This window comes from Pezoporus flaviventris, unplaced genomic scaffold (assembly GCF_033815535.1).
Source record: "Pezoporus flaviventris isolate CSIRO_AGI_PZ_B2104156 unplaced genomic scaffold, CSIRO_AGI_Pfla_v1 ptg000035l, whole genome shotgun sequence".
In the NCBI taxonomy this organism is placed as follows: domain Eukaryota; kingdom Metazoa; phylum Chordata; class Aves; order Psittaciformes; family Psittacidae; genus Pezoporus; species Pezoporus flaviventris.
This window is the reverse complement of record NW_026892583.1, coordinates 8403369-8426729: the sequence shown is the minus strand read 5'-3', so window position 1 is coordinate 8426729 and position 23361 is coordinate 8403369. Positions and strand designations below refer to the sequence as shown.

The following is a 23361-nucleotide window of genomic DNA, read 5'->3' as shown; positions in this document are numbered from 1 at the left end:
TTTCTAGGATAGTTTACAAAATTCTTCTAAGAGCCGTAGAACTATCACAGCTCGGTTTCCTAAATAAGGATTTGTGCCCTCTAATCTACAGATAAATATGCTCCTGCCCCTAAGATAACCCTGCATCAATCAAATAACTGAGAAGTGGAAGCACACACTGTGCTTCTGTAATCGCACAAGTACCGACAAAGCAGGGAGGCACCAAAATGAGATGGGCAGCCAGCTACTGAGCTCCTGCTGCAGGTGGCTCTTAGACTGGCAACCCTAACTACAATGGCACTGGCGTCAAGAAAACCTGCACTGAGCTTTGAGAAGTTTAAATTATCATAGGCAAAGGACTAGTCAACAGGTTAGAAAGTTGTGTGGGGAAGGGACAGGAGTCAGGAGAGCTGAGCAGAGAGGACTAAGCGCCCAACAGCAGCAAACCCTGTTTCCTTTGGAAACCACACCAAAAGACAATTTGCTTTTATACATCACATGTACCCGCTTTCCACATGGGTGAAACAAGGAAACTGACCTGCACTAATTCATCTTAATCCTGTTTTTCCTTTTTGTTTCTCCGCCTTAGGTGGTCAGGATTTTTTTCACAGACCTAGTTTTGCATGACTGCTAACTCTGTAATAATTGGAGTAATCAGATTTGTTCTACAAAAATTGCTTACAATCTGTTGGCCCACTTGGCTAGTAGCCCCAAAAACATCTTGGTGCACAACAAGAAGCTTTTTCAAAGGCAGTCTTGACATAGTTTGACAGCAGATGGCTCCCCATAGCTGCTTACATCCAATGCATTTCCCAAGTTTTCTGGGTATTTTAATACCGGTTCAGCTGAACTGCTCAAAGGCTATAGCATAACAGATGCCTAATCCGTTTACTGCTGTTCTTCCAGCCCAGTGACAACCAAGTCCAACTGAAGCAATAAAAACAGGTCTAACTGTCAGGCCTCAAACAATACTGACCTAAGTAGGTCTTCAGCTTGCAAAGACAAAATAACAGGAAAATAAAGCCAACTGTGAAAGTGCAGTGTGTTTATACACGAAGTGACAACACTCTGTTTGTCCTCTTCCCCCATATGCTGGGTTATTAGAGCCTGTCAGGATGCACAGACATTACAAATAACCACATTCTACTCATACCCTCTCAGTGTAGCAGCAGCTTACTTTGTGTCCTGTGCCTATGTGGCATTAAGTGGAAAATACTGTGAAAAGGGTGGGGAGAAGGGATAATTGCCATCATCAATTACCCCAGCATTAATGCCCCAAAGAACCAAAAAGCAAAGAGAACTTTGGAATAGTGAAAGAAAACTTGTGAAAGCACCAGCCAAACTGGGGAAACAATGTGCTGGGGAATTTCCACAATGCCCCCAGCTCCATGCCAGCAGGACTTTGGAAAACAGCTAGCTGAAGTCAGCAGGCTAAGCTGATTATAACAGATAAAGGCTGATGAGAAATAACAGAAACAAAGCCTAAATTATGAATGCTTTGGTGTGTCTCAGGTTGCTCCTCTTCTCTACTCTGGGCCTCCCGACTGGCAAATTCCTGCTGTTGCTGAGAGGAGCCCAGCTCAGCTCACTGCTCCTGGCTGAAGGGGATGGGAGATGCCCACGGGAGCAACGTCAAAGGCAGGATGATGCTGAGGATCACTGCCCACCCCATGCATGCCGGGACAGTCGACGTCAGACCTGCTGCAGGGGCTGAACATCCATCTGCAGCTGAAGTGCCCCCGGGCACTTCCAACCACCTTGATCCCCAGGAAGCCTGGTGATGGCCTCAGGCAGCTCCCCAGGCAAAGCAAAGCAGTCCCCAAGCACCCCTTCTAATTAAGACTAATGGATTAATTAGACCAAATAAAGCACTTGTACCACCACCAATAAGCAGACACAAATTGGAAACCACAATATTGCTGGGAAATTTTCAGAGGAAAAAAAAAAAAGAAATCTTTTCTTAAAACAGAGTCAAAAACTTTCACTGAGCCACTTGGAAATCTAAATGCACAATAACTTTATTTCTCATACTTGGTTTAGTGTTAAGAATTTGAAATTCAAAAGTTCATCTTTTACCAGTTTATTATGTTGTTTTTAAATCTGGCCTGTATCTGAAAAGTCATTTTAAAAAGGCAGAGATGGAAATACCTATGCCAGCTTATAAAAAAAAGTCATTTAATATAAACAAAAAAAGGTTAACCATGCAAGGGATAACTTAGTGCTCTTTATTTTAATGGGATACCACTGACATAGCTCTCTAACCTCCCATCAAACCCTAAAGAGCTAGACATGAGCACAACTGAAATGCTGAAGATGAAGCTTAAACTATGCCTCAAGTAGTGGAAATGGATCCAGTCTCTGAACGCAAAGATGTTTCTCTAGAAAAGAAATTAATGTTTTCATCGAAAAGTAATGGTCACATAAGTATAATGCTCCAGACCTGGTTTATTATTTCTTGTACTTGTTGCATAGCTTTTTTAAAAAAGAAATTTCCATTACATGTACTTTTCTGTTTCATCCCTTGACCTAGTTTATAATATGTAAGAAAATTACATTGTCACTGTTCACTCAGTGTACAGCCCTGTCTGATTTAATCATCTTCTGCAAAACAAACCAAGGAAGACTATTATGAAAGACAGCAGGATCCAGTCACCTGGAGCTTCAAAACTAATAAGGAACAGCAAACATAACCTACTTAGGGGAGATACAGAAACAAGCGCTGCTCAGAGTGATTGCATTTATCTTGCCTCCATACCTTTATTTTTAATTAAAAAGATAATACTTCTGGAAAGTCTGCTCACTTTTTCCAAAACATTCAAGTCTTATGTTACCTATTTAAAAACAGAAATGTAGAATTCATTTAAATTAATTGCTTAGTAGGACTCAAGGCTTATCTCTAGTTCTCAGAGTTCAAAAAACTGACAGATTTACTACCAATATATAAAAGACACCTGGTAAAGTTATCCCATACTGCACTAAACTTGCAAGAACATAAGGGGGTTTGCTGAATATCTTCCATAGCAAATCACACTGTTTTTTTGAAACTTGTACCTGAGATTAGCTTAGGACCTGCTGTTTGGAGCTACATTAGCTGAGGAGCACCATGTGTATTACAAGCACTACTGGCAGGGCAAAGAACTGTTGCTGTTTCAGCTACACCTCACCAAAAACTGCTGTTAATTGGCACAATAAAAAACAAAGGCTCTAAACAAATGACCCAGACTAATTATTTCACTGCAGGTTTGCAAGTATTCTGTACCAAAGACAAAAAAGAAATCTGCCAGGCATAAACAACCGTTTTATTTCAAAGTGGGGGAGCAGGATGAGAGAAAACAGCCTCTACGTAGACTGTTCCTTCGCAAAACAAAGACTCAGAAGGTCCACTTCTGTCCACAGGAAAGGCAAAGTGCCAGGAAACTTTCTGAGTGCTCCGACTGGCAGATCTGACATGGGGTTCATACAGTCACACTGTACGTAAAAAGAGCTGCCATTTTCTTCACCTCCTTCCCCCGCTCTCCCAGCCAACCAGCTCCAGTGTTTTCAATGCCCAAATAGGCCACAGACCCCTTCCAAATGAGCTGGACAAGGTGCAGAATTGGTGTGGAAGAAAATCAGAATCACCGACTGTTTTGAATTGGAAGGGACCCTAAAACTCATCTAGTGCCAACCCCCAGCCATGCACAGAGACACCTTCCACTAGACCAGGCGGCCTAAAGCCCTGTCCAACCTGGCCTTGAGCACTACCAGGGTTGGGGGAGCCACAGGTTCTCTGGGCAACCTGTGCCAGTGCCTCACCACCCTTCATAGGGAAGAAATTCTTCCTGGTACCTAATGCAAATCTCCCTTCTTTTATCTTAAAGCCATTACCCCTTGTCCTGTTATTATAGGCCCTTGTAGAAAGTCCCTTTCCAGATTTCCTGTTGCACCCTTTAGGTACTGGAAGGCTGCTAAAATGGAACTGGTCTGTGCATTGGTGAGGTAATGTCAGACCTATAGCTGTATGGGAACGTCAACATGCCCACTGGTCTGACTTAACAGAGGACCATTAAAACCAGGAGTAGGGAAATACTTTCCTCACAGGGAAGAGCTTCTTCCTTATATCTAACCTAAGCTTCCCCTGTTTCAGTTTGAACCCATTACCCCTTGGCCCTAGTGCTACAGTCCCTCATGAAGAGTCCCTCCCTGGCATCCTTAAACTCACTTTAAACAACAGGGAGGAAAGTGCTGTTTTGTGTGAGCATTCATTCTATTGACACTTTCTTACCTTTCCAACGACAAAAATAAAGTATCAGGGACACAGCAGGGTACACCAGTTTTAAGCAGATACTGGAACTCTCCCAAACCAATACTGATCAACCTAGTAATGATCTCAGTGCCTTTGAAAGTTTTGTTGCTAAGTTTATATTCACTTCTTCATCCTTCACAGTCTTTCCACTCCCCAGGGAGCTGTTCACACTGAAGATACATGGCTCTTCCCTAGAAGCTGGCACTTATCAAAAAGATACGATAGTTTGGCTTCTTCTAGCATCTGCTTTCTCTTATTACAACATTTTTCACTTCTTAGAAGTTACAGAAAAAGCAGGCTTGCACTTTTTACCTTTCAACTAATTTCACTGAGAATATTTTTACTCTTTAACTTGCAAAGTTGTAAGAAGGAAGTGTTTTTTTCTACATCCATCTGCCACTCAGGAAATGTCATCACTTTGCACAGCACAGAAAGCATCGTACTGAGGATGTTTCATATCCTCAATTTGCAAGGCTGAGTATTTGTTTTTCTTTTATGTTCAGCAATAGAACCTGCCAGGAAAGCACAAAGAATACCAAACTACCAAAACCATATTATGTCAAGAGTGACTATCAGCCAACAGTCACACATGAAATTACAATAGCAAATGGCTTTGTTCAACTCCTGTAACAGTTACTCTGTTATCTGAGCTGAGAGAACATCTTCTTCAGTACTCTATCAAACACAGCCCTTTGCCTGTAATTACTAAGCATATCACAAACTAAAGGCAAACAAAATACACACACACAAAGATCTACTGTGCCAGTAGATCTTTAAAGCATGATCTGAAGCTCCCACCAGTCTCTTTTGCACAGGTAGCCAGTCAAAACTTGGTGGCATTTCTCACAAATAGAGAAATTTAGCTGTGATTTTAGACAATTCTTCTGGTTGTTGTTTTTTTTCCTGAGTTTTTTCCCCCATCTCCACAACAAGGCTTAGCAATCCTCTCAACAGAAATAATTAGCAACTATCCATTTGCACAATTACTGCTTGAACAAATGAGGTGAGGCTGTTTTCTATGAGAAAGTGCCAGAATTATTTCTGCAGGACAGGCAGCAGAAGAGCCTCTACAGGTTGGCCTCAAAAGGCCAGCTCTTCTCAAAAAACAGTTTCCTGGAAGAAATCACCCAGAGCCAGGGTGCCCTTACTTGGTAGTAATAATCCAACTTCCAAAATTGCATGAAAAATACCTTTCCCACAAAAGTGAAGCCACTGTTTGCACTGTACCAACGTGTGATTAGACATTACCTGTGACACGGATTGATTCCCATTGTGCCTTCCTTCAAGGTACCTACCCATGGCCATGTAGCTGCTCCACAAGGGAAGTTCAAGGAACTTCCTTTTGCAAGGAAAACCAGGTAACTGTCAGAAAATACAGTGCTTCAGCATGATTTCAATGAATCCTGCAATTCTGTACACTAGGTAGTTGACCTTGAAATCAAATCATAACCCAACCAAACCCTAAAGCATTATTGCCAACATTTGGCAAGGATTTGCCTTCTCAGTGAATTTCAGATCAGAGAAGCGCCTGTGATGCTGACAGACTGCCCACAGATAAGAAGCCAAGCATCCTTGCAGTAGAACTATCTGCTTCACCTGCTGCACCCAGCGCATCCCACTTTTCTGCAAAACATACCCACATGCTAAATCCACTAGGTTAAGACTGTTCTCTCAAGATGTTCCGACTGGTAGTTGCTCCTGTATTTCTCAAAGAAACAACAGTCCTTGGCTGGTCAGCTTTGACTAACAGAAGAAACACTTCATAGGAACGGCAGGATTTCAACCTGTATTGTCAGAAGTGTGCAGTCAGGACTTGCACAGCTCTGGCTTCTGGGGCAATTAACACTTCATTTTCACACCAGGATCAGGCTCGGGGAACCTCAGCTGAAAGATACTGGTCAGAAAAGAAAATAAAAGTGGAGGGGGAGAGATTAAGGATCACATCACAGTTATACCCCTAACCCTTGGTATCCTCCTGCAAGCATCTCACTAGTGGACATGAGAGGACTATTTTCCTATTATCCTAAAATTCTAAAAGCTCAGAGGTTCCCTTTTCCTGCCTGCCCACTTATTTCACATGAAAGTTGTAATGAAAGACAACTACAAATAGAATTACAGACTCCACATAGAGCCCTGATTCAAATTCAGATCCTACTTTAATTGTCATAGCCATCCACAGGACAGGTCTGCTCATGCCCCTCTTTCTCAGAGAGGTTTGCCTCAGCAATGGCAAAATCATGTAGCGCTCGACTTCCAATAATGAAATGACCCATGGCTTTTGCACTCCAGGCTGGAGCCAGTTTGGAATGACCTCGCAGACACTCCCAAAGTGAAAAACTTGTATTTCAAGCTTTATTTGAAAACATTAAAAGAAAGTCACAATAAAGAAGGACTAACAGGACCTGATGAGCAGCAGGGAGAAAAAGATGATGAAGAAAATAGCTAAGAAAGAGACTTAACAGCGAAAAAACATACGAAACAAACTTCGAGATCTACACTGCTTGGATCCTACAACACCAAGGGCGAACCTACAGAGCATCAGGCTGGCTGGCAAAGTCGCGCTGGCAGTGCCGTGCTCTGCCAGCCCGCGCGGGAGGGCAGTGCGGGGCCAGCGTACCTCCCTCCGTCCATCCCTCCCTCGGCGGGGGCCGCCCCGGCGCGTGTCAGTGCTCCCCGCCCGCCCGCAAATCCCGGGGCAGGGAGAGCCCTTCATAAGGCGGCACGGCGGCGGCAGCGCGTCCAGGCCAGCCCGGACCAGCCCAGCTCGCTCCGCTCCCCTCCTGGCCCGGCGCGATGGAGACGGGAGGGTGCCGCATGGGCACCGCGGAGCCGGGCGCCCCAGCGATGATCACGCTGGAGGACCTGGACGGGATGGCGGAGGAGAGCGCCGACTCGGCGTACCACAGCAACGGCAGCAGCCCGGACGAGGAGGCGGCAGAGCGCATGGAGGACGAGGAGCAGGAGCGGCTGCTGAGCTACTGGCAGAGTGTGGGCAGGGGGCACCAGGTGGACGTGCCCCGCGGTAAGAGACGTCCGGGCCGCGCCGCGGTCGGGCCGGGCTAAACCGCTTACGCCCTCAGCAGCCGGCGGGGCTTTAGGGGTATTAGGGAGGCGGGATTTCTGAGTTTACCTGCCGATACCGTAACCTTCCCGGCTATTCCTGACCTTCAGCCGCTGGGTGTCCCCCTCTAGCCCCGTGCGAAACGCTCCTAGGCGGGAGCCCCGCGGCCGTTGCGCGGGGCACCGGACGGCAGTGGTGGAGCCTCTGCCAGCCTCCCCGATCGCCGCAGACCAGGGGAAGCTTGTCCTCGGGGCCGGCACCCTGCTGGTGGCCCCAGAGAGCTGTGGGGAAGGGCCGGGAGCAGCGCGGGGCAGCCGGGCACGGCTGGTACAGGGGGATGCGCGATCCCCCCGGGGAGGGCCAGGACTGAGGGAGATGACTATCCCACTGCAGGTCTGTACGCTTCCGAGGCATAAAGTCTGAGCAAAGCTTTGCGCGGAGCAATTCGAGAGGCTTTTCCGAGAGAAGTAGATGTAGTAGGTGACTGACCTATTTATACTTAAAAGAACTGATGTGAGATTTTAGTCTGAATATTTAAATGACTACCTACAAAACCATTCTTCTTAATATTTAATCACTACCCGAAAAAGCATTAATTATTAAATTGACTACATGCAAAAACATTCTTAAGAGTATCTCCTGCACCTCTCCAAAACGTTAGTTCCAAAAGTTAGTTGGACCACTTTATCTTCGAGGTCCTTTCCAACCTCAATCTATGATTTTATGATTACTGAGTTTTTTAAAGATGGTTGAACTGAAAGACAGTGCAGAGTAAACAAGTAAAAGGATTGACCTAGCTTTCTGACAGTAAGCCTCCCAGGCTTGTCTAATTCGGAAATGGTTTACTTTCAATTTAAGAAAAACTTAAGAATCTGAAAGCCTGTAACCAGTCAGATAACTTACAACAAGCGGCAGAGTAACTGGAAACTTAGCTCACTGGGAGTCTTGTGAGTTTCCAAGTTACCTTGTGTCCTGCCCAGAAGCAAGAGGTCGGTTTTCAGCATCTCCCCTGTTCACCTTCTCAGAGGCCAGGAAGCAGTAAAGCCTTGAGCAACGTACTACTACATATGACCACCGTGAAACAACTGTTACTCAAAAAGTTTTTCTATATCCCAACATAACAAAGAGGGTACAGCCTCCTCTTCAGTCATGCCTAGAAGCCTTATCTTCTCTTTCTAATGTTTTAACAATGAAAATTAACACCCCATCAGGTACTAAAAGAAAGTCTGAACAGAGTTCACTGGCTTGCCCTGCTCTCCCTGCCCCCTGAGGAGGGGTCTTGGGCTGCCCCACAACAGTGGTGTCACCCCATGGAGTTCAAATACACACCCCAACAGCTGTGGGTTTGCATGTGACCAGTGCATCAAACCTGACAGCTTCACCTTCTAGGAAAGGAGAGGGGCTCCTAATTTAATGCACAGATAGGCACTAAGCTGCTCCTCAAGAGCAGCTTTGTGTATAAGAAAACCAAATTCCTTCCCATAGAACGATCTGATATTCCAATACATGAAACGAGGGATTGAAATTCCCAATATCTATTAGACAAGATCTGAACTCTAGAAAACACATCAGAAGTAATATTTTATCACATTTTAGTTACTGTATTATAAAAGGTTTACTTTGTAATGCTAAGCAATCTTTACAAAAATCTGAACAGATTTTCCTTCAGCCTCTGTTCAGGGCTGCATGTGAAGAGCTGGTTACATCTCAAGTGAAACCAATCTGGCAAACCCTTAGGCTGTTCACATGTTCCAGTCAAAGTTCAAGTAATTTGTTAGTATCTCTGTTTAGCATCCAGTCAGCTGTAGTGTAGTTGAGCCTCAGGGAACAGAGAGGCAATAGGACTTTTCAGGGGAGAAATCCTCCCTGGCACTCAGGAGCAGGCAGCCACTCTGGACTACTGTGCCCCAACCAAGCTGCTGGACTCACAATAAGAAAATACAAGAAATCTACTTGGCTATTGACTGCCAGTCTGGTAACTGCAGACTCACATCCTGTTGTTAACGTCTCAAGTGCTGCATCTCCTGTAGTCTAGTGGTGAAGTCTGCAAAACAGGAACACTGCCAACCCTCTCATCAATAGTTCCACACTGCCACAGGCTTTTATACCCAATTCATTCAACAGCATACCTTTCAAAAAGGTGACTTGCTTTGTAGCTTGTTAGCACCTTTTACAGTTAACAGCAACACTGCAAGCATTCTAAAAAAATAAAAACCTAAGCCTTTGGGAGATGTGAACAACAAGAATCTATATGGCTGCCATTGCAATTTAACTCTGCTAACAGGATCTTAATCCTGTTAAGACTGACCAACCTATGCCAAACCTTGCAACAAAAAGGTAAAAAAAAAAAACAAAGGGTGCAGAAAGGTATAACCTAACTTTCTTGGCTTGAAAACTCCATTTTATGTATGTAGAGTATGCAGAAAACATACTACAGTGGTTACTTTTAAATTCCTTAACTCTAGTTTCTACACAAGAACATTCATTAACAAACAAGCTCAGGGAAGTTGCTGCAGGAAACGTGCATGGAAGGAACGGAGTCTCCCCCCCTGGGTCACTGCACTGAAATCCAGCCCCAAGCCTGCCGCCACACGCACCTCTTTCTCTCCAAGGTGCAGTTCTAGCAATTCTCTTCAGCATGAAGATTTTGGTTCTCTGCATTACAAAGGCTGTCTTCTTCTCTAGAATCACAAAGTTCTGTATAAACTTTGTACATTATGTACATTATTAAGGGCACATCTGACAAGTACATCTCACATCAGTCAGACTCCCAGCAGGTCCAATTAGACATCAATTAAGATACGCCACAATTTAAACACTGCTCAGTCTTGCTGCTATGAACGTGTCTTGTCAAGCATGCCTCACCTATATATATCCCTTTGTAAAGATTTGCCTCATTCGTAATACCCATAGTAGCAACTGTCATTACAAGTTTGAAATGTAATTAAATCAAGCCTTCACCTACCTACATGGCTACAACTCCCCTTGCCTTTTTAGTCACACCAGTATTCAAGTTTGCAAGCGGGGACTGACAGATGACATGTAACCAAGCAGCTCATTTGCTTTTGGGCAGTATAATCTCAAGTATTTTGCAGGTTAAAATATTTCTAATCCAAATACTATACTGTTGTGCCTGACAGACACGGATTCGCCAACTGAAGAATAAAACTCCTGAAAGGACTTTAACTGTAATCCCCCTATCCCATGCATTAATATGGAAGAAAAAAGGAAAAATATAACACCTCCCCATATTTATTGGTAAAGGAATATGAAAATAGAGTTAATTGTTCTAGAATCCTAAAGTGTTTACTAGTTCTCTGCAGAAAATTCAGTGCTGAAGTCTAACCTACTTTCAACTTTCAGTTATTACTTACATTTTAGTCAGTTATTACTTACATTTTAAAACTTTCCCAATGACTTAAAAAAAAAAATAAAATTAACTGAAGTGCAGCTTTCTCCCCTTTATTAAAAGGATCTTTACTACTCCAAATTGTCTTAATGCTAAAACCCCTGCACTGAATGCCAGGGGATGTAGGTTTGATTACCAGCTCAGCTACAAATATATTAAGCAACCAGGTTAATTCTACTGCATCTTAATTCTCTTCTCTGAAACATGGATAAGGCTTTCTTCCTCCAACATCCTGCCTTTTCCACTGAAAACACGGAGGCAGTTAAAACACCTAAGAGAAAGGCTCTTATTTCATTGAATGTATGTCCAATATATATCACAGAAATTCACCTCCGCACTTTCAAACACTACACATGAAGATTCAAATTTCTAATCCTCTATCAAAGTACACAAATGTCTGTATTACTTCAACTTTGACAAACAAGGGACTAACTCTTCTAGAAGAGAGGCTTTCCATTCTTAAGACTAACCTTATATTCAGAGTTTCAATGCCTGTCTGTTAGGGATCAACTTTTAAGCAGAATTTGTTTCTGAGTTGCAGCTAGAATTGATGTCAGGGCAACCATAGTTGCAAATACACTAACCCAATCATATTTAAATGACAAAACTAGAAGTACTAGAATAGGCTAGTATCATCTATGCAAGTATAATATACTTGCCCCTTCTATCCATGTGAGTTTGGCTGGGAAATGTAACGGTTAATACAGACAGAAGCATTGCTAGCGTGACTACACCTGGGAACAGGAGAGATTTGCTCCTTCATTTCTTATAAAGCGTGAGAATCTTTCGAAAAGTCACTGCACATTTCAGCTCCATCCCAGTACTGGTAAGGGAGCATGCAGGTGCTTAGATTTCTTCAGTAACAGTCAACAATTAATACTCTCCTTTACCTAATGATCCGCCACCAAAATGTGCACATTCAGACCACAGGTGACAATACATGTCAGACTGTGCTCTTGAGTCCTTCTTGCTCCAAGGAGCAAGACACCAGGCAACAGCAAGCATAAGTAGCATGCAAAGCAGTGTCCTTATGAGCCAAATAATGTTGCATCCCATTTTATCTTTACCAATGCTTTATGGTGACTGTGACTATTTGAGAATTTTGAACCGCTCTATGTTCTTCTGTTATATGCAATGGAACCTGACAAAAAGAACACTGAAACTTGTTTTGCTCTACTCCCACCTTTATACAAGTTATGCTTCAATTTTTCTAGAATGTTAATATTTATTCTACGTCAACAGTCTTCTGTCCCTTCCAAACAGAAATAAAACCTTTCATCTAATGTATTTGGTGTCTAATCAGACAGTACATAGGCATAAAACTAATTTGTAACAAAAAGCAAGTAATACAAATCTACGTTCTATTTTTTTTTGTTAAGCATTCACGTATCTTTTTAAGATACGGTTCTTCAATGAAGTATACATTGAGGAATTTCAACAGGACACTTCTCCCCTCCCTCATCTACACAGTTTCTGCACTTCAACACCCCCCCCCCCCCCCCCCCCTTCACTTCCTCCCCACCAGTGTGAGCACATCAGGTCTTCCCAGCCCCTCCTATGCTTCATCCTGCCCTAACCAGCTGGGTGGCCCTCCACTGAAGTAACACCAGATGATTAATGATGAAATGTGCATAATACCAAATGCTGAAGTAAAATACTGGGCATAAAACACTATGTGGAAATGCAGCCTCCACAGTAGTATTTCTTTGAACATGTGAATGAGAGCAGCAAACTCAATTTACTTCCTCATGTGGATACACATGAATCCAACACTGAAAGAGTTTCTGAAATGGGCAGCATCATCTGCACAGATCCAGAAAACCAGTCACTGCCAAAAGCTTTCCATGGATGCCTGTATAATTGCAATAAATGAGGAGTGGGAGAGTGAATCTGTTCCTAATAGCACAGAAACAGAAGCCAGTTAACCTTTTCTATCAAAATTGAACTGAAATTGTTACAAAGTCTCCTGAAGTTTAGCTAAGAGAAAGAATGGAATGCATTTCATCCTTATTTCTCCAGCCTGATGACTGAAATCAGAAATGTTATTTTGTTGCAGAAATGGCAGAGCCAATTCAGCAGCTGACTAGAAATAACAATCCGCAGGAGAGACAGACTATCCCATTTACTCTGATCCAGCGCAAAGAAAAGGTACTGCTTCCCTCCCCAGCAGAAGTTTTTCCAGCGTTTTCAGTATGCATATCTAGTTTCCAAAAGTATGTTTCTTTATAAAGTTACTTTAACCATTTAGGATGTTTAAAATCATAAGTGCAAAGCATTCTAACTCTTGGGAAAGCCAGAAGATAGTCAGGAATTACAGTACTTGTGACATTTTCTAAATAACTGAACCAAAAGACACCTCATATTTTTATATTCCTGTTTCCTTCATTTAAATCAATACATTTGCTTCTTTACACATTCATGTTAATAAAACATTAGCAAAAAGTACTTGAAAAAGATAAATATCTGAATTTAAAACCAAGCACGTACTTTTGCATGATGGGTTATAACCAAACAAAGCAGCAATTTGTCAACCCATCTTACCAAAACAATCTTATCCTCTAATGAAAACAGAAACTGGTGCCCAGCAAATTTTTTACCTCTCAGGAAGTATGCAAACAAGTGTCTATCCTTAAATACATGACAAAACAAGAAAACCTTTACTAACCATATATCAAGTTTTCTTGTCACATTTATTGTAAATAAATCCATGTAATGCAAATTTATAAATATCTCTATTTGATTGAGTGTATTTTATCTAAACAGTTTGGGACTCCTGACTGCTGCAATTAAATTCATGCAGGACAACACTATAAGTCCAAAAGATGACAGTTCCTTATATTAAAGGAGAACTGCCTAGAAGTATGTTGAAATAAATTCTGGACCAAAATCAGCAGTATCTCCCCTCTCAATGTGTATGAGAAAGACTTAAAATTCACATCTTCCTTTCAAGATCGTTTCACTGACAATTGAAAAAAGATGCAGTTACTCTTGTAAGAGACACACACTGCATTAGTTTTGGATGCACACTTATGCCAGCTTGTAGCTCGAAAAGAAGCACAAGTAAACTGTTAAAAAGTATGCACTTAAGGTAGAGGCTGGCATAGACTTAAAATCATACTCATGATGGTCATACACCTAGAGAAGCAGATGTCTTGATGCTGTAAGTAAAGCACTGAAATACTAGTTGATTTTTATTTGCTCAGGGGGTTAGATTATTAACTTCAATTAAAAATTATCTTACTGTGTTTGCAGCTTGGAGATCTGCTTTATGAAAAACGTCAGTATGGAAAAGCCAAATGGGCTTGTATAAAAATGAAAGAGAAACAGTACGAACAGAGCATATGCCTTGGATTCATGAAGCTGATGAGATACATTTGTGAGCAGAACTCTTCAGGTAACTAGTACCACAATTCCACATTCATGTTAAAATGTTATGTTTATGCACTACCTCCTCCTAATCTGGGAGACTTTTATGTGCTTTTTCTAAATACCCCATCCTGTATATTGGGACAGTTCCCTGTAACAGCCTCTGCAGCAGAGTCTGAACCAAAGGGCTGCTCCCTCTGCGTACAGACAAGAAGCAAACATATGTGGGAAACCATCCCTGTTTCTAGGGTATTGCCACCACCACAACTGTCTGGGAATTGTCACTGGCTATTTCTGTAGGCTGTCAGCTATAAATTAGGTCTTTGTTATGGAATTTTAGTGGGTTAGTTTTCCCATCAGTGCTGAAATCGTCTATTCTAAGAACGTATTCAGAGCATAAGACAAAATAGACCATAATATTTTGCATCCTTATTTTACTTTATGATTCTCCAACTGCGTGTCTGAGTGGACACCAAAAAAGCATGTGGTTGCAGCCTGTTTTCAAAAAAATAACCCAGTTTTAACTCAAGTACTTTAAAACAATAGCAAGTCCACCATGTCTTTGATAGCTTGTGCCTGCATGACAAACATGCACCTAGTTTCCAATCTGTCTTAATCTAGTTTCAGCTTCCAGACATCACTTTTTTCCCCATTCTCCAGTTGATTCAGAAGTTTTGCAACACACAGTGGTTTGTTCTGTAATAGTACATGTGCTGTAATCAAGTCAACCCTTTATCCTCTTTCCAAGAAACCAGAAATACCGATCACACAAGCTCTTCCTTAGTTAGGTATTTCCCCCACTCTCCCCATTCTTTTAACACTTTGATATGGATTAAAAGTAATTTTGGCAACAGAACATTGCAGTTTTGTTCTCAAACTGTGTACAGAAGCAAAGTTCCCACTCCTAGTCATCACTGCTATTGCACAGGCAAAACAGTCAACCTTCTCTTACAGCTTTGCAAAAATACAACAACATTTTTAGGTAACTGCAAATCCTAAATGAATTCACAATGCAGCCCCCTCATCTTACTTCCTATGTTGTTCTTTGCTCGGAAATATTTAAAATGCAACACAAGGTCAGTTTACAAGATAAACACAACCATCTCCTGAGGGAGAAACAAGTCAAACTCCCTGACTTACATGAAGACAGGAATGCTCACAAAATACTACTTTCTATACACACAGGCACACATATTTGCACATGTAGGTTTTTTACATCTATATACACACAAACTACAAAGCATAATAAAATGCTTGTTTCAAGTTAGAATACACAACTCCATTTTCTAAAACATCCTACTAAATTCCTGTCTGTCTCCTCAGGACTGTACTTGGGGATAACAATACCCATTGTGACCATAGTTCATACAAACGAATCTCAATCTGAGATGAGACAGTCAGTGACAGTAGCATACTACCTGCCCGAACTGCTGCAGGATGAGCCACCTCATCCTTTTGACTCTGACATAATCATTGAAGAATGGCCTTCTACTATCGTTTATAGTAGGTAAGAAACATTTTAATTTTGTTATAGTAAAATCAGTAAAGAGATGCAGTTTTCAATTTGGGCACATTACATCTTCTCAGTCAAGTTCTAAAAGCTAACAAACAGTAAAACTTGGCTTTCAGTAATTGTTAAAAGCTGCCTGCTTTATGAAACAGGGATAGTCAGGAATTAATGGTTACCAGCTTACTTGATAAAACAATGCATATGTAAATGTGAGCTATAACAGCATGTCAAAACACAGACTACTCTGCATAACTGGGAACAAAGCACCTGAGGTATCACTGAAATTTTAAGAAAAAGCTGTTTGCTGTTCAAGATCAGCAACAGTTAAGTAGTATCACGTGTAAAACGTGACTAATTTAGAACAGACATTCCTATACCCTGGAAAAAAAACTGTGGATTTTAAAAAGAACTTGATATCCAGTTGATTGTTACAGGAGCTTCAGAGGAATCACCAATGAAGACTCTATAATGAGAGAAATAAACCTGTTGGCGGAAATTCTGGAGAGCCCTGAGTTATGCTTGCAGGATACATTCATCATTGCAGGATACACAAATCCAGCTGCTGCCAATCGGCACAATGAGATATGGTTCCTTCAGAGACCATAGCCTCCCATTCCTGATGCTTGTCAGTCACAAGATTCAACTCCGATTTACTGGCAGAATCTTACAGGTGAATTACAGGAGACTAAATATCAAACCCTCAAAGATTTTACAATGTGTTTTTTAGCCAGGTTAGCAAGGTAATCACTCCAACCTGATAATTCAACAGAGGTAAACACCCAAAACACACACACTTTCCCATGTCTGCTTTTACAGTTTTTACACTATTTTTATGGAGATCTGTAGCACTTTAGAAGCTAGTTCACCTTATTGTTTTGTCTTTTTTTTTTTTGTCTTTTTTTTTTACAAGATAAGGGAGGCAGAGACCTCTCTCCTTATCAATTTCTAGTATCCCTAGACTGCTTGGGGCTTGGGACAGCCCTCGGGAGCCCTTGGCCTGCTGTGGGCACCTGGTACTGCATCAGCTGCACAGAGACCCTGCTGGGGCTGCTCATGGGACACATGAAAGCCACCTCATATGTGTAGGCTCTGCTTTGGAAAAAGAGCATTCAGGTCTTCATTTCAGAAGAGAACTACCAGGTTTAGACCACTGGGATTAAACCAAGGACTAAGAGTAGGCCAGTACTGACTGCTCTGAATGTCTTCATCTGTGAAGCAGATATTCTTAATGCTTACCTCAAAAAGCATTCAACCAAAGTACTTTTAATCTTGAGATGAGACTGAGGTAGCAGAATAGCCCTAATACTCATTAAAGATTTGATAGCAAAGGTTACAGGTTACCTTAATCACACACTCAGAGTAATCTCACTACTGTATCTGGCATTCTTAAATAGAAAGTGGTTATTCCTATCACTTCAGTTTTCTGAACACTTTCTTCTTGCAATTTTGCTGAATGTTAAAACACTGCAGCTGAAGTAATTTGTTCTGTACTTTTTGTGTTCTTCTAGCCATTCCACACTATTAATGTTATAAATAACATAGTATTTCACAGAATCACACGTGAAATTCCCAGTCATTGACCTGATCCAGAAGAGAGGCCAGTGCTGCTGGCACAGCAGGCTGCCCAGGGCCTCACAATTTGATTTTGAGTATCTCCAGGGACAAGGAGCCCATAACCCCACTGGGCCCTGTGTTCCAGTATTTGACCACCCTCACTGTGAAACTCTTTTTTTTATTTCTGATAGCTAAATTTCTTGTGTCACAGCTTGTTTCTTTTACCCTTCATCCATATGGTAATTATTCAAGTAGACAACTGCTAGTCTAGCACACTGTGACTGCGAGACAAGCTCACGAAGTCCTACACACATCAGAAGGTCTGAAAGCAGCATTTGTGTTTTGCTGTTTACTACAGTTACAGAACACCTCTTAAACTTCAGAGTCAGGGTAACAATCAGTTTTGCTCTCAGAAAACCTTTTTTAATGTCTCCCCTTGCAGATATGATGGTAGAGTTTAATCTTCACACTTCACAAAAGTAAACATCTTTTTATATAAAAAAGTTAGTACAGCATCAGAATTATTTGCCAATTACAGGATTTAGGCTTTAAATAGAGCTTTTGTGTTCTTCAGTTACAACATACAAAACAACAACCAGAGCCAGTGTCTGCCAGCCTATGGTAGAGTTAATTGGCAAACAAACAGGATTTATGTAGTCCATTATGAGGAAGGTCTCAATAACTTTAAGTCTCCTGGTTCCACAAGGCACTCTGCTGCACAAAATTGGCTTTATGCTTAACCTAAACCCACTGGCAGAGCAGCAGGATCATAGAGTGCTGGCTGGCCCTGGCTGAGCACCCCTAAGCCTGACCAAGGTTCCCTCCAGTGGCTGCTGCCCACGGAGTCCTCAGGAAGACAACAAGGAGAAGGGAGGGCATGGACTGGGATGGATAGAGAGAAGAGCCTTAGTTTTAATGCAAACAAACTGAAAGTCTTCGTGGGGAAAGAAAATTATTTTTAAAAAGCAATCATCACCACCATCTTCTGAAGGTCTGCTATCCCTGATTGTCCAGATACCCTGCACTAGCCCAGCACAAACACTTGTATGGCCACAAATCAACTGGATGATAAACTGATGGGGGGAGGGGATCACAAAAATATTTGTGGGTTTGGGACCTTTCTTATTCCAAACAGAAAGCTCTCATATCTGGTCTGCCAGGTGACAGCACAAAAGCTGTGCCAGTTGTGGCCACAACTAGGAATCACTTTGTCTGATGTGCCAATTTAAATGCACGTCAAAGTATTTCCTTCTTAAGGACAAGGCAATGAAGGTACTTGTCATGTCTTTTATCCCTCTCAATTTATCCAAGATACAGGATCATAGCTGGGGGAGGGGGAAAGATATTTAATAACAAAACAAAAAAACTCAAAACAAAGAAAAAAAAACAAACAAAAAAAAACGAAAACCACCCAAAAATTAAAAACCAACCCACCCCCCCAAAAAACCCAGACTTCCTTTTCACTATCTTAAATTATTTCCTGCTTGATTTTTATTTATTTTGCTTTTTATTTTTAACATTTCCTCAGATTGTTGGAAATTCCAGACAGTATTGACATGAAAGCTAATAAGTTAATGGAAAACAACAAGTTTTTTTAAAACTGATTTGCACAGATAGTCCAGGGAGCCATCAAATAACAGGTTTTGTTTTGCCCTTGGCCCCTCACCCCAAGGATTTTTTTAAGAGCAAATTAAAACGATTTTCACCTTTGACAATATTTTATGGCAAATTAAAGAGTTTCTGCAATTTGATTGCTTTCGCCAGTTAGAGAAATCATTTTAATGCTTTGGCACAGCAAACATCAAATAGTCACTGAAGTAGCTGAATCACCTCTCACACTGATACAGTACATACATGCAGTACTAGGCTGTATCTAGTTTACATTTTAAGCATGTACCGCAAAAAGCGTAAGCATTTACTGTATTTTATGTCTCTTTCCATAGTCAATCTTCACCTAAATACTGCTTTGACTCAGCTAGCTGTGGCTATGTTATAGGTACATTCTTGTTAGTCCAATATAAAAATAAGGTATTTATCTGAATGTGCTGATATCCTAACTGCAGCAAAGTGTTCAATGTTATTTTATGTAAAACTGTGAATTACTAGATAGTATTGATTTTGATTTACGTTAGATGGCTTCTGCCGCTGATAAAGAACCAATTAATCTCAAGTTTGAAGATACACTGTATGGATATGAAACATTGTACCAACTTCTGTAACCGGCCCTCCTCACAAGCAGGGGCACAGTGAATTGCAGTTTCTAACTGACACACAATAAAGTTTACTTAACAGTTAATCCAGTGACTGCCAAGGAAAATTTACTATTACTCAAAACCAACATTTCAGAAAGTTTAAAAATGTCATATCAAGCACGATTATCTAACTCCTGTTATCAGTATAGGTCTTGCTACCCACCTGTGGCTCTACTTTGTAAGCCATTAGTTACTGGATTGTCATTTTTAATTTGAAGTTATTAGATTGACACCATTCAAAAGAGATAATAAAACAGAATTCACTCATTTTTTGAAGACTAAATGATATAGCCTTAACAGACAAATGTTGTCCTGCATACTGTGTATTTTTCAAACAAGCTTAGTGCCTAAAAAGTTTATTCCAGCTATTGTGATACTCAGGGCCTTGCTTATTGTATGTATACAAATATAAATGTGGTTTTTTCTCTGGCATTGTTGCATTGTGGTGTTTTACACTGTCCTCCTTTTTCACTGGAATGTCATCTTGTTTACTGTTACTGTTTGTCAAAATTAAAGATAATCTTATTGTGCAGAGCACACCTGGCTTTCATTTTTGTAACAGACACACAAGTATACGTCTTTCCTTTGACTAGCAGCAGTCACAAATTGCTACTTTGATTTTACAAAGGCTGTTTAAGCCCCAAATTTGAAATGGTCACTCTAAGACACCCCCCCCCCCAAAATTAATTAACTTTAAAACCCCCATGCATTCTTTGAAATAAAGATGTACAGTTGGAGCTATGCATTTACAAGCTGTAGCCAGCAGGTCTGCTAGCAAACTTGCTACTCCTCACTGCAGAAGCCATCTGCAACCTGATTTTTGTCAAGCATCAAGCACAGCCTCCCACAGTCCTTACTGCAGCACAGACTAGGGTAGGATTGGTTTCAGAATCACACAGAAACCAAGCAGTACTGAAAGAGTGATGTACGTATTTGAGTTTCCTCCGAGATCCTGATCCCATTCAGAACATGCTTCACAGCCGATTCTCTTGTCAAGGGACAAGGATAACGCAACATATACTTGATGAATATGTAACTTAAGTGCAGGGCATCGCCCAGGTCCATCGCTGTGCTGCAGGAAACTGCACAACTACAGAAATTGAAGTACAGAAGCCATGTTGCTGAGGTCTCTAAGGCTAAGGCTTGGCTTATCCTCAAAAACTGGAAATGGCTGGGCTACCATCTTTTGACGCCCTCTGTGCTGTCACAAGTTGTATTTTCTAGGTAAAGCAGTAGCAATACAAATGTAAATACCAGATCAAAGAAAGGAAACAGAAACCACTGAAGCCACAATGTCAATTTAGTCAGCATCTGTCTGTACTCCTCAATTAGACCAGCTTAGCCAAACCTACCTGCTTATTTCAGCATAAATCTCACAGCATAAAACACCTCAAATGAAATCCCTGCACTCAGTACAAGCATTCAGAGGCACCTATAGTGATAAAAACTATCTTTAAAGGTTTTCTATTTTATCAGTGGAACTTCCTCATTTAAATGACTGGTTTGAAAACAGCTGACCTAAATCAACCTAGAAAATGAACAAACAAGTTTGTCTTCCAATGGTCTTCACAAACTACATCAAAATCATTTAACTTTAACCAAAAGCATACTCCAAGGTCACTGTCTGACACTAACCCAATCCTACTTTTTTAATGTTTCTTACAAAAAAGAAAAACAAACAACCCAAAAAGCAAAACAAAACCCAAACAAACAAACAAAACCCCAAACATAAATTTTGAACTTCTCAAAGTAGTATCTTATGTAGCACCATCTGTCTACCAATACCTTACCATGATGACAAAGACCATTAAGTCATCATTGAATGGCCAACAGTTCTAGCCCCTGCTAATCTGTCCTAAAGTTGGACATTACCTACTGGTAAAAAAGAAAAAAATTAATCTCAAGAGAAAAATAAATAAAAACCCAAGACCAAAAAAAACAAACAAAAAAATCAAGGAGAACTAGGTACCCTTACAGGTGAACTAAAGATCTACAGAATATTCTTAATCAGAGAAAATGCTTCAGTCAATATAGAGTTTTCACAAGGCTACTCTCAACATCTTAATCCTACTAAACTCAGCCAAATTGAGAAACCCCCAGTTTAGGTTTCATTTTAATTTTGAAAGGACTCCTGAAAGAGGATGAGAAAGCTAATTCTAATGTAAGTTTTCCACCAGGGCTTTTTAAGTTATTGCAAGGTAATAGGTATCACTGGTACAAAGTGACACAGGAGCTGCTATAGTTGCAATCATGGATTTTTTTCTTTAACTTATAGTCAAAGGTGAATTGCCTCAGAAAGTAGTACTTTTAAAACTTATTGGTAATCTAAACAGAGATGCTAAAATAGGAAGGGAGATTATATATTTAAAGACACTGCCCATTTAACAACAAAAGAAGTGCAACAACTCACGTGGATGTAAGCATTCTGAATTCCTACCAATTCTTCACCAAGTGGAACAACAATTTTCTCAACCTGCCGCTCATGAGAATAAGGCTGAATCTCTGGAGAATCTTCAGCACAAAGCTCTATCTGAGCAATGAGTAAGTTGGAAATAACTTGCTGCACAGCCTGTTTGGGAAGCCACACAAAAAAAAAGACTATATTTACTAAACACTCCAACAATGCATGTTAGTATCACAGGAAAGCAATTACTGCCATATTTCAGTAGGCCTTGAATACAATTGTAAGGAAAAGGTAGCTCCTGCCTAGAGATGGAAATATGAAAGACTCTCCACTTAAAGATCTCAAACAGTACACAAAGAGCCAATATGGCGAGTTCATAAATGCAAAAAGCATGCTATGGCATGAGGGCTGGAGGGGCAGACCTCTCTCTTTGGCTTCAGGTGCATCATAAAACACCTGATGAAAAATAACCTGGAGCTAGAAGCTTAAACTCAATTTGGATGATCATCTGCCTTTGACTGAAAACCTAACCTTTACATTTATTTTTACCCAATATATCTCACCAAACAGAATACAAAAGCCATTTTGCATTGAGAGTATGTTATTTTGGTTCAACTAGGTTTGTAGGCTTAAAAAGGTATTATTCCCTTTTAGAAAGGTCAGGAAATAAATAAAGCCTATAATATGAAAAGGTGAACCCTTAACAACTAACAGCTTGTAAGGAGAGTAAGTTTTTATGTGGAATTCTAACAGACTTCCGCATCCCAGTTTAATACCAAACTGGTATTAGACACAGCTTCTACTGAAACTTCTTTATTTCGACAATGCAAGTAGGTCTGACTCACCTTTGTGTCGCTGCCTGGTGTGGCACTTAAGGCCAAGATCCGAAACTGATTTGTGTATTTGCTTAGTTCCCTTACAACCTAAGAAAGTGAAAGTTGCTGTCAATATCCTTGGAGGAGATTATTGGCGTATACAAACTATACCAATGAGAATACCCACAAAGTAGAAAAAAAATAATAAAATGTTCCAAATAGTGTACATCTAAAGTCAAATGGGAAGCACAAAGTGTTCAGTTTATAACTGTTTTATCCAAGAACACTTAATCTTGATGAAGTGTGTTACCCCAGTCCCATTCAGCAGAACACCCTTGGTTAAGACATGAAATTATTTTTCACTTATTTCGCAAAAAGATTAACAGCATGCTGACTCAAGAGGGCTGCCAAAAGTAAATCATGGATAATTAGTTCTGGGAAATCCAAACAGAGACTGGATGACAACCACTATGCCAACCAGCGTTCAGTTGAGTCTCACTTGAAAATCTTGCATTAGCAGCTGGGAAAATGGTGAAATATTCCTTAGACTTCCCATGTTCTTGCTCTATAACCCTCCCCAAGACCTGGGACAAGTACAATAGCTGCTGAGCATTCAACACAACAATATTTCCTTCCTATTTCATGTTCCCATACAGCTGAACTCTGTCGGTGCCATTAGTGAACAGCGTGCCTCCGACCAGCCACCCTGTGTGGCACAGGTTGTAG

General features: G+C 41.0%; 2 protein-coding genes and 1 long non-coding RNA gene across 5 annotated transcripts in view; 1 reads left to right on the top strand and 2 right to left on the bottom strand.

Annotated features, from left to right (window-relative positions):
• The window catches only part of FANCM (FA complementation group M), a 74585-nt gene that overhangs the window by 49271 nt on the left and 1953 nt on the right, over nucleotides 1-23361 (bottom strand). For all 3 annotated transcript variants that reach the window (XM_061462440.1, XM_061462439.1, XM_061462441.1), the window contains exons 3-4: nucleotides 22666-22743; nucleotides 21827-21985 (exon numbers count right to left, since the gene is read on the bottom strand). In XM_061462440.1, the coding sequence (XP_061318424.1) occupies nucleotides 21827-21985; nucleotides 22666-22743 (237 nt within the window). The remainder of the gene's footprint in view (nucleotides 1-21826; nucleotides 21986-22665; nucleotides 22744-23361) is intronic.
• LOC133273837 (heme-binding protein 2-like) lies at nucleotides 6831-16475 on the top strand. The gene is made up of 5 exons (XM_061462438.1): nucleotides 6831-7286; nucleotides 12791-12882; nucleotides 13987-14128; nucleotides 15424-15607; nucleotides 16045-16475. The coding sequence occupies exons 1-5, from the start codon at nucleotides 7058-7060 to the stop codon at nucleotides 16214-16216; spliced, it is 819 nt and encodes a 272-aa protein (XP_061318422.1). The 5' UTR covers nucleotides 6831-7057; the 3' UTR covers nucleotides 16217-16475.
• LOC133273838 (uncharacterized) lies at nucleotides 18414-20509 on the bottom strand. The gene is made up of 2 exons (XR_009744948.1): nucleotides 18618-20509; nucleotides 18414-18530 (listed from the first exon to the last, which is right to left on the bottom strand). It is a non-coding gene; the product is annotated as an uncharacterized LOC133273838 (long non-coding RNA).